Raw genomic sequence first — 11,570 nt, 5'->3', positions numbered from 1 at the left:
GTGTTTAGGTACCAATAAAAATAAAACCAATAACAAATATTTGTCAAATATCTACTTTGTATAAATAAGGTCTGGTAACTAAGACAACTTGTGGTTTTAACTAAGATTTTTGGGCCTCCTTTTCTCTTTTGCTAAGTCTTTTGACCTTTGTCCTCCAAAACTGCTAATAAGTGTAAATAACAAGAAAATAAAAAGGCAGGTTAATTTCTGTTCCCTTTTAACCCATTGGATGATGGGGCTGTACACTGGAGATAATTGAACAGAAGGAGCTGTGGGGATTATAGAATGGTAATCCCTGCTTAATACATTTCTTAGAATTGAAATTTATAGATTTAAACTTTCTACTCTATTCTTGGCATCAACTATACTTTTTAAATAGAAGGAAATAATCATTTGCCCTTCTGAATTGAAACTCTGGAGGAAACTCTGAAATAAACTTCAAACTTTTAAAAAATTTCATTTTTTTTTCTTGTCAAAAACACATTGAACGTGGGTAGCTAGGTGGTGAAGTGGATAGAGCACCGGCCCTGAAGTCAGAAGTACCTGAGTTCAAATTTGGCCTCATACACTTAATAATTACCTAGGTATGTGGCCTTGGGCAAGTCACTTCACCCCATTGCCTTGCAAAAAAACCCTTAAAAAATACATTGAACAAGTTAATTAAATATCCAATTTTAATTTAAATTACCAAAATTGCTTCTTTATGGGTTTGCAGCTGGAATTTTCTTCATTATGTTTTTCTAGAAAATGGTGTAAGGTGCAAATATCCTCAGTCATCTGTTGTACTGGTACTTCTTGAAAGACAAGCTTAAAAATATTCTCATAGCTGAGATTGGCCTGAAAAAAAAATTCAAAAATCAAAACTACAGAGTCTTTTTAGGAAAAATCATGTCAATGGAATATACACACTTTTCTTCTGCTACCAACTATTCCCTTAAATTCTAAGTTTTTGGTAAACTTACTATTAAGTAGCAAATCAAAATCCAAGTTATTAGGAAGATATTTTATCATCATGCTCCAAAGAACCCAATTCACCTCACTTACCTCTCTCATGGAGAGAACAAAATGGGTTTCCCTTCTCACTTAACAGTACTCTATCTTTCACTTTTTTTCCTCTTTCTTTCATCAGAAAGAGAGGAGAGGAGAAAGAGAAGAAAGGAGAAATTAAAGTCAGTGGAGAGAGCTGAGAAAGGAAAGACCAGGTGCAGTGAAGGTGCAGAAAGAGTAGGGGAAAAGAAAGGAAAAGGATTAAGGGGCAGACAAATTTAACTTCGGAACAAAGATTTTTCAAGAGAAAAAAGATTCCACAGGACAAAGATAAAGAAACACCGGTTAAAGCTAGACATCAGAAAGAGTTTTGAACATATCTGTCTTTTTTTCTATATAGATTTTCAAAGTTAGTCAACGAAAAGAGGTTCAACCACCATACGGTCAACAGAATTCGACAGAATAAGGCTATAAAACACAAAAGCTGTGAACAGAAGGTGGTTTTAGCAGCCGTTCACCCTCAGGAGAGCAAGAACCCCCCAACGTCAGCTTCAATGCCCGCCCCCCGTGGAGGGCGGCGCCGAGCCGAGCGGTCCACACCTACCGCAGCGGGGGGCAGCGGCGGCGGCTTCCTTCCCGCCGGGCAGGCTCTGGGGCTGCAGACGGCCGCGAGCGCCGGGGGCACAGCCGCCGGAGTCCGGGCTGTGGCGCGTCCCGGGCGCTGCGCCCCGCTCCGCGAGGTCCGGGGTGCTGAAAGGGTCAGGCTGGTCCGAAGCCCCGCTGAAGCCCTCGAAGTCCCCCCAGGAGCTGTTGTGCTCCACGCAGCTGTCGCCAGCGCCGGGCTCCCCGGCGGCCCCGGCGGCCGCTCTGCCTTTGCCGCAGCCCGCGCTCGCTCGGGGGGGCTCGCCGCCCGGCGCCCCGCCGCCCGCTTCCGCCGGGCCCCTCTCCCGTCTAGTTTCGGGGCGCGGGTCCTGCATTTTCGGCACGGGGAAAGCTTCCGGGGGAGTGAAAGCCACGAACACCCCCAAACTCAGGCGGAGCCGCGGGCCGGCGCGGGGCGCCCGCCCCGAGGGGCCATTCACGGCTTCCTTTGCCTCGGAGGCCGCCGTGGCTCGGCCTTTCCATGCAGGGCCCTGCCCGGGGGCGCGCTTCCAGGCTGGGCACGGCTGGCAAAGGGCAGCGGCGCAGGGTGAGGCGGGGCCCCTTCCTTCCGAGCCCCGGGCCCCTAGGCAAGGCCCTTCTCGCCCCGGGGCCTCAGTTTCCCCAACGGTAAAGCGAGGGGGCTGACGCCCCGAGGTGCTGCCGGGGGGAGGGGCGTCCCGGGGCCCGCGGAGCCCGGCTGAGGAGGGAGAGGGGCGGGGGGGCCCCCGGGGACCCTCAACGTCCCCAACGGCCGCTACTAACCGCCGCCGGCTGCGCCGTCGCTCCGGTCCGACAGCCCGGGCCGAGCCGGGCCGGGCCGGATGCTCGGCGGGCCGGCCCCGCGCCCGCTGCCCCGCGGACTCCCCGGCCCGGCCGGCTGACGGGCACAGGCGCGGCCCCGGCTCCGGCTGACGTCACGGCGTCCCGGCCGACGTCACGGCGTCAGGGCGGCCGACGTCACGCCGTCGGCGGGGCCGCCGCGTCGGGAGAGGCCGCCGCGCACGCGCGCAGAGCGCGTCCTCTTCTGGCTGCCCTTTGTCGGCTTCCGCTTCTCCTCCTGGATCTCCCGGGGCCCCCCATGTTGAGGCGCGAAGCCGCACCGACTGAGCACTTTGAGGACGTGCGTTTACCTCATTTGATCTTCACAGCAGCCCTGTGAGGGAGGACTGTTGTCCTCATTGTTACAAACGGGGAAACCATGCGAGGTTAAATGACTTGCCCAGGGTCACTCAACTATGAAAAGTCAGAGGCAAGATTGGAACTCAAGGGCTTCCTTATGGCTTCTCTGCTGCAAAGGGGAATTTTGAATGTGCTCAATTATCCAGCAGGTATTAACAAAAAGAAACATTTTCTTCCTCCAAAGAGCTTATATTCTATCAGAAGAAACTTCTCTATAAACATATATATATATATACGCAAAAATATGTATATATGCGTGTTATATATTTATACACACACATATACACATATATGTATATATATGTGTGTATATACATACATATATATATATAGATATAGATATAGATATATAAAAGTATTGCCTATTGATCACCTGGAACTGAATGTCCCTCCCTCTTTTTTTTTTTTTTTTTTAGGATTTTGCAAGGCAATGGAATTAAATGGCTTGCCCAAGGCCACGCAGCTAGGTAATTATTAAGTGTCTGAGGCCGGATTTGAACTCGGGTGCTCCTGACTCCAGGGCCAGTGCTGCACCACCTAGCTGCCCCTGGAACTGAATGTCTTAAACTTAACATACCTGGACCTGAAATTAGTATCTCCTCAAACTCTCCTTTTCTCAACTTCCCTCTTAAGGTAGAGGAGACCACTGTAATCCCCATCAACTAGGACTGAAACTAAGGTGTCATCATCCTTGACTACTCCCCCTACCCCCAATATCCAATCTTTCTCAAAGTTCAGTTGATTTCTTAACAACCATCCTTACTCAGGCTTATATATCACTTTATGCTTGTCTTATTTGCAATAGCAGGCAATTGGTCTCCTGCCTTGTTCAGGCTTGTATCGCTTTATGCTTGTCTATTTGCAATGGCAGGCAATTGGTCTCCTGCCTTAATTCTCTGTCCACTTCAGTTCATTTTTTCACTCAGCTGGAAAATTGGTTTTCCCTAAAGCTCAGGTCTAATTATGTTATCCCCCTAATCATGAGCTTCAGTGATTCCCTATCATCTCCCGGAACAAATATAAAATCCCCTTGTTGCAGAAGAAATACTAGGCAGAGAAAAATGCTATACTAGCAAACAGTTAAACTTATGCCTTTTTGTGTTGACCATATGCTAATAGAAAGACCATTTAGTGTATCCTGAGAAATGTTACATCCAGGGAAAAAAATGCCTTTCACCATAGCTGGGAAAGTTTGCCTTGCTATACTGTCCTTTGATTGATAAAGACCAGCTTGGCTTCTCTGTATCTTGAAAACTAGACAGGCCACCTGGTCAGAAACATCTTACAAAGACAGGGAGGTCAACAAAGAATGTAGAGATAACAGACTGTTACCCCAAATGAGCTAACTATACTTGAATATCTTGGCACAATCCATTAAACTACATTTGTTCAGACCTCTATCTCTTACAGCATGTACACCATTCTCTGTTTTATTATATAAACTATAACATATCCCTCAACTGATTATCCCTAAAGGATTAGCCCACTTGCTATAACCTTTCAAGGGACTAATAAAACACACACACATATCACACACACACACACACACACACACACACACACACAAACACACATATATAAAAGTCATATGAGTGTTGAGTCTCTGGTGAAATCATTACCCATTTGAAGTCAAACCATCATTTTGGTTCATCTGGCTTTTAGAGACTTTATAAACTTTTTCCCCAATTTTTTTTTCAACAGAGGTATCAGAACACAGGTTTCCTGTCCGTTGTTCTAGAAGAGTACCAATCATATTAACAAAGGTGATGACTTTTTCTTGAAATGGATTTAAGAGTTTTGCAAAGTTGTCAACATTATGGTCTCCTCCAGAATCATCAAATTCCAGTGACAAGATAATAGTCAAAATGACTGGTGATGCCTCACACCTCTCAGACTGGACAATATGACCAGAAAGGATAACAATCATTGTTGGAAGGGTTGTGGGAAATCTGGGACACTATTACACTGTTGGTGGAGCTTTGAACTCATCCAACCTTTCTGGAGAGAAATTTGGAACTACCCCCAAAGGGCAACAAAAATGTGCATACCCTTTGATCCAGCAATACCACCACTGGGTCTATACCCTGAAGAGATAATGGAAAAGGGTTAAAACATCACTTGTACAACAATATTTATAGCAGCTCTGTTTGTGGTGGCAAAGAATCGGAAATCAAGTAAATGTCCGTCAATTGGGGAATGGCTTAGCAAACTGTGGTCTATGTATGTCATGGAACACTATTGTTCTATTAGAAACCAGGAGGGATGAGAATTCAGAGAAGCCTGAATTGCATGAACTGATGCTGAGCAGGATGAGGAGAACCAGAAAAACACTGTATACCCTAACAGTAACATGGAGGTGATGTTCAACCTTGGTGGACTTGCTCATTCCATCAGTGCAACAATCAGGGACAATTTGGGGCTGTCTGCAATGGAGAATACCATCTGTATCCAGATAAAGAACTGTGGAGTTTGAACAAAGTTCAAGGACTATTCCTTTTAATTTAGGGAAAAAAACCCCTATCTTATTATCTGATCTTGTTATCTCTTATACTTTGTTTCTTCTTTAAGGATATGATTTCTCTCTCATCACACTCAATTTGGATCAATGTACAACATGGAAACAATGTAAAGACTGCCAAATTGCTTTCTGTGGTGGGGGGGAGGGAAGTGAGATTGGGTGAAAAATAGTAAAACTCAAAATAAATAAAATCTTTAATTTAAAAATAGTGACTGGTGATGGCCCAGGATGCAATAGGTGATGTTGGCCTTTCTAAATCAGCTTTTCCTGGTTGAAGTTTGTCTGAGGCAATGCCCATTGAATGACTAAGGCTAGTTAAGAACCGTGACAAATGAAGGCCCAATTTTACCATCATAAAACTACTGAGTCACAAAGGCTTGGGTTTGAGGTCAGAGTGATTTAGGTTTAAAGGGTAGTCAAATTGCTCCATTTGAAATACACTTATTTATTTATTTATTTATTCATTCATTCATTCATTCGTTTATTTATTTATTTAAGTTTGGAGATCTTTATTTCCTGGGGACTGCCTGTACCCAAATCAGACAGTACCTGAGTGTTCAAGGGTTAGGGTTTTTATAGTGTTGGGGAGGGGGGTACTGAGAGCCAGCAAGATACAGAAGCAAAGACAGCAGTTTATATATATATATATATACACATATTTATTTATTTTCATGTGCATATTCTTTAAGATTTTATTTTGAGTTTTACAATTTTCCCCCAATCTCTCTTCCCTCCCCCACCCCCACAGAAAACAATTTGTCTCAACATTGTTTCCATGCTGTGTATTGATCTTAAATACACTTTTTTAAAAGCTTTTTTTTCCCAGAGCTATATTTCAAGAATTCACCACTCTTTAAAACTTCCCTAACTCCTCCAGATCAGAAACCAGGGCATGCTTTAAGTCTTGCCTTGCTCTCTTAGCTTTTGCTACTTTTTTTTTTTAATGTTTTTGCAAGGCAATGGGGTTAAGTGGCTTGCCCAAGGCCACACAGCTAAATAATTATTAAGTGTCTGAGGTTGGATTTGAACTCAGGTACTCCTGACCCCAGGGCTGGTGCTCCATCCATTGTGCCACCTAGCCGCCCCTTTTGCTACTTTCTAAAGGAACTCTAAGAAACCCTTAAGAAATCTAGTCCAGCTGCAACACCCTTTTAATTGTCATTACTTTCTCTGTTTACTTTGCTCAATATCTATTACTGTTTAATCCCTTTATTACCTTAAGAGAATTAAGTCTTTTTTTTGGTCCCTAAATACTTCTGGGTCAAGAATAAGTCTTTTAAGTGAATTTCACTCCTTTCACTCCTTTTTATTTTTAGGAGACACCTTGCTTTCTAGAGCTAACTCCCAACAAGAAAGCTGTGCTCTGAGTTTGGCATAACAACAATCCTTTGTGTTCACCCTCTGGATGAACTCTGCTGCAACTAAATCACAGAACTGACCATCCCTGAGCTCAGACAAGCACCAGCAGGCCCAGTCATGAGGCCCTGATATGAATAGACTTTTTGTCACTAGGCAACCTTGCCTCACTGTTGCTATTGTGTCTCACCACAGTTGCTACACCTCACTGTTATTCGTTGTCTAGCCAACTATATGTATCAAGACACTGGTACATATGTCTAGTTTTCCTCCTCCAATGGGATATAAACTTTTTGCTTATAACCACTGTTAACTCTTTGATTTTATTTTATTTTCAGAGTTTGCCAAAGACTTCAGTTCATATCTCACCTCCTAGTAGAGTTGGAATATTACCTTTGTGAGTTCTTTAGTATTTTTCATTTGCCCTCCATGACTCTTTGCTTATTTTCAGAGTTTGACAAAGACTTAAGGTCATATCCCACCTTCTGCTACAATGCCTTCTTTCTGAGATTACCTCCCATTTACCCTGTATATATTTTATATGGACATAATTGTTTACATATTGTCGCCTTCTTTAGAATGTTAGCTTCTTAAGGGCAAGGACTATTTTTGTCTCTCTTTAGATCCTTGCAACTTAATACAGTGCCTCCTACATATACTTAATAAATTCATGTTGACTAAGTACAAAATCACTTGGGAGGGTGATATAGGGAATCAGTGAGGAAATATTAAATTTCTGCCAAGTACCATGCACTGTCCTAGTTACCAGGGATACAAAATGAAACTTCTAATTCTAATGGGTAATCCACAGGCCAGACAGTTAATAAATATTGCATCTATTATGTGCCAGGATTGTGCCAAGCACTGAGGACATAAAAAAATGCAAAAGATGGTTCCTGTTCTCAAGGAGTTGACAGTCTGATGGGGGAGGTCAACATACAACTATAAACATAAAAAGGGTGTGTGTGTGTGTGTGTGTGTGTGTGTGTGTGTGTGTGTGTGTGTACACCCAGATATATATTTGTTGAAGGAGAAATATTAGGGAAATTTTGCTTAACTTTACCTTAGACTTCCTCCCCATTGTTCCCTCTTCTAAATATCGTAAATTCACTAAGATAATAGGAAGCAATCTCAGCCCTCTCCCTCTCCCTGTCCTCCACCTGAGTCTGACTCCAGTCATATCTGGGTGGATCACTCCTTAACCCCTTTTCCTGACTCTTCCCTGCACAAGAGGTGGTCTAGCCTCCCTATAAAGGTTCTGCTCATCTTCTCCATGCTGACTCTCTGTTGGTCTTAGCCCAACCACCCATTTTGTGCCGAGCTGCTCCTCTCTCCTTCTGATGTTCTCACCAGCCCAGCTTGCAACTGTTTCTTCTTTGCTTAAACTTTACTATCTTCGGAAAAACTTACTCTACCTTGTTGCCTCCCTAAAGAACTCTGTGAATTAACTTGTAACTCTTTGCAGAATCCTGTGAATTAAAATTTATGGCTTTTCTTACCCTCCTGAGGCAGGGATTCCCCTCCTGAGCAATTCTTCCTGCTTCATATTCAAGATAAATTGGAAATAATCAACTGAGAAGAGGAACTATAATTAAGGAGGATTAGAGGAGGATTGCTGTATAAGATGTTGTTGAAAGAGGATTATTTTTAAGAGCTAAGAGTGATCTGTTAAAAGTTGGCATTTAACTCCATTTTGTTCTGTATTAGTAAGATTTTCTCCCTTCTCCCTTTCTTTCTTTCCTTCCCTTGCTCTCTTCCTCCCTTCCTCCTTTCCTCCCTCTCTCCCCCTCTCGTTTCTTTGTCTCTTGATTCTCTTTCTTTTTCTCTTCTTCCTTTCTTCTTTGTCTCTGTTTCTTTTTTCTTTCTTTCACCCCCTCTTTCACTTTCACTCTCCCACTCTTCCTTCCTTCCTTCCTTCCTTCCTTCTTTCCTTCCTTCCTTCCTTCCTTTCCTTCCTTCCTTCCTTCCTTCCTTCCTTCCTTCCTTCCTTCCTTCCTTCCTTCCTTCCTTTCTTTCTTTCTTTCTTTCTTTCTTTCTTTCTTTCTTTCTTTCTTTCTTTCTTTCTTTCTTTCTTTCTTTCTTTCTCTTTCTCTCCCTCCCTCCCTCTCTCACTCTTTCATTCACTTTCTTTCTTCCTTTCTCTTTTCTTCTCTTTCTTTTCTTTCACCTCCCTACCACCTAATCTCTTTAAAACCACTGAAGAAACTAAATTACAGGAAGAAGTTGCCCCAACTTTTCTTATCAGATAAAGTTCTGTAGAGTCTTTAACAAATGCTTACTGATTCATTGACTGACAAGAAAATATAATTTCCTTTGATTTAGTGTAAATGGCTATTCTAACAATGACACTACTTCCTTTGTAACAATTTTAAGTATCCTCTTTTTGTTTTAGTAAGTACCTTTTCCAGTCAGCTTTTCTAGCACTAACAAAAATGACTTTGTTAGCATCTCTGACTCATTTACCTAATTGTGGAAACATGTATCATATCAATGCAGGGAGTTATGGACAAAGGAGATTTGTAATTGGAAACAGATTTCATAATTCTTTATAAATTTTGTAAAATTTTTTGAAAATATCTGCTCCTGTGATGTAAATTGATTCCTATTGTTCCATTATTAAATGTAAATTCGAGGGGCAGCTAAGTGGGGCAGTGGATAGAGAGAGCAACCAGCCCTGAAGTCAGGAGTACCTGAATTCAAATCTGACCTGAGACACTTAATAATTACTTAACTCTGTGGCCTTGGGCAAGCCACTTAACCCCATTTGCCTTGCAAAAATATTTTAAAAAATGTAAATTTGTAATGTCTCTGCCTTTCCACCCCCCCCAACTTCCAGTCTTTTCCCTGGATTTAGTCATTTAGAGGGGAAGGGGGTTTCCCCTTTGCCCGCAGTCTCCTGACCCCTCTGTACCCAAAGAGTGGGCAAGACTATAAAAGCCTAGTCTAAACTTCCCTTGTGGTGCAGATTTCCCAAGTCTCAACCCAGTCAGCTCTCCCTGATTGTCTTTGTCTCTCTGTCTCTGTCTCTCTGTCTCTGTCTCTCAAACAAACCTCACAAAAATTATTCACTCCTGTCCTCAAACTCCTTACTGTATCTCCAGAAGGAGAAAAGATTTTAATCTTTATACTTTGCAAGCTTGAGAACTAAATCCTGAGTAGTTTTAAAATCCCAGGGCTGTGTGTGAATTCTTTCACCTTTCAAGATCTCTCAATCTTAAATTGGTGACATTAACCCCCAGGAAACATTATTACATTTTAGTGAATAAACTGTCATTTCTCTATTTTTCAGTACTCTATGCTGACTTACTTAGGCAGAAGTAAGAACCCTGAAAATTCTCCCAATAGGTCTGGAAGTAAGTCAGGAAATGGAGATGAGGAGGGAGAGAATTCTAAGCTTGTGAAAAAATGCCCAGAGGGGAAATGGAGTGCCATGTGCAAGGAATAGCATGAAGGCCAGTGTTACTGAATTGAAGCAACACTGGAGAAGTATAAGGTCAACTTTGATATTGTTTGTTCTTGGTCCTTGGTTCTAGAAGAGGACCAAAATGATGTCACAATCTTGGGTCACTGTAGTCTGGTTGTGGCTGGTGTATCACTCCTGATTTACTGAGAGTGCAAATCCCTCCCATCTCTACAGGCTAGCTGCACACTTACTGAAAATCTAAACAAGCTTCAAAATGGAATCACTCTTATTGACTCAGTACCAGTAGCTGACTACAATTATAAGGATGGGGGTGGGGGAGGAAAAGAAACACCCTGTGCAAAGACAGAGAAGAGGAGATGTTGTGTTCTGTGTGAGTAACAGCATGAAAGTCAGGAAATGTTGGAGGAAAAGCAATGCATTTGAAAAGTTCCGGAAAGGTAGAGTAGGTTAGGTTATAAAGAACATTATAATCAAAAGGGAGTTGTTTAGATTTAATTATAGAAGCAAAAGAAAGCCACTGGAGTTCATTGGGTGGAGGGAGTGGGGTCAGATTTGTGCTATAGAAAAATCTCTTTGGATTTCTAAATTATGTAAACAGAAAATTGGAAAGCTGGCCAAACATTTTCTCAGATCTTCATGTCCTCTCAAAACTGTCCCAAATAATAATATGCTAGAGATTGTTAACTTTCATGAGATGGGCCTTACTAAAGAATTAAACTAACATGTTAACCTCCAGAGGTCTTAAGAAAGAACAAAGGAATTAGGTTAATATATTTTCGTGTTTATTAGGTTCTCTAGGTATGTAGGGAGCCCATGTTCTTGTCCATCAAGGCCCTCAACTTTAGATGAGTTTCATGTCACTTTGGCTGGGGGGTAGGGAGCTGCTATCAAGAATTCTATCAGGTCAGTGTGATCGCTGTGTCCTGACTCGGAACGTTTTTCCTCCACAAAGCACAAGAATTTCTCCCCCTGCTCCCAATAGGTCAGTGCCATTCTGTGGCTATTGATACAATAGAGAGATTTATATTATATACAATCAAACAAAGTTCATTTTTGTTTTTAGATGACATTGTCAAGGTAAAGAAATTGCATCTATTTATACTAGATTAACAACCCTAAGGAGGTTATGCCATGAAATAACAAGGAGAAGGCCAATCCCTAACTTACTGATATGGCACCTCCTCTTCTATCCTTTCTTACATTCCAGTCACAGGAGCTATTATATACTATGGGCTTCTTATGGTGGGTTCCATTCAACACTGCCTTTTCTACAGTTTAAATCTCTGTCAAGATATCTTGCTCTTGTCATCACTCCACCATTCTGAGGCAACAAAACTTAACTATCTCCACCCCATTCTTTCCTTTACCCTACCCACTCAAGAGAAGGACTGGAAAAGTTAAAGCATAGATTGGGTTTAGAGTGCTCTGAGAATGAAAGAACAATGTGAACTGGGAGTGGACAGA

General features: G+C 42.4%; 1 protein-coding gene across 1 annotated transcript; it reads right to left on the bottom strand.

The window, feature by feature from the left end:
* Positions 1-691: 691 nt before the first annotated feature.
* LOC141504346 (uncharacterized) lies at positions 692-11,099 on the bottom strand. The gene is made up of 3 exons (XM_074209292.1): positions 10,968-11,099; positions 1,588-2,537; positions 692-837 (listed from the first exon to the last, which is right to left on the bottom strand). The coding sequence occupies exons 1-3, from the start codon at positions 11,097-11,099 to the stop codon at positions 774-776; spliced, it is 1,146 nt and encodes a 381-aa protein (XP_074065393.1). The 3' UTR covers positions 692-773.
* Positions 11,100-11,570: the final 471 nt, after the last annotated feature.

Source organism: Macrotis lagotis, chromosome 1 (assembly GCF_037893015.1).
Source record: "Macrotis lagotis isolate mMagLag1 chromosome 1, bilby.v1.9.chrom.fasta, whole genome shotgun sequence".
Lineage (NCBI taxonomy): Eukaryota > Metazoa > Chordata > Mammalia > Peramelemorphia > Peramelidae > Macrotis > Macrotis lagotis.
This window is presented reverse-complemented; position numbering and strand designations above follow the sequence as displayed.

Coding starts and splice junctions, on each gene's coding strand:
- LOC141504346 (XM_074209292.1), bottom strand. CDS start 11,099: ATGGCACTGACCTATTGGGAGCAGGGGGAGAAATTCTTGTGCTTTGTG. Junction 2,538..10,967: donor CTCCCTACCCCCCAGCCAAA/GTGACATGAAAC, acceptor CCGTGACGTCAG/CCGGAGCCGGGGCCGCGCCT. Junction 838..1,587: donor GCTGCCCCCCGCTGCGGTAG/GTGTGGACCGCT, acceptor TTTTTTTTTCAG/GCCAATCTCAGCTATGAGAA.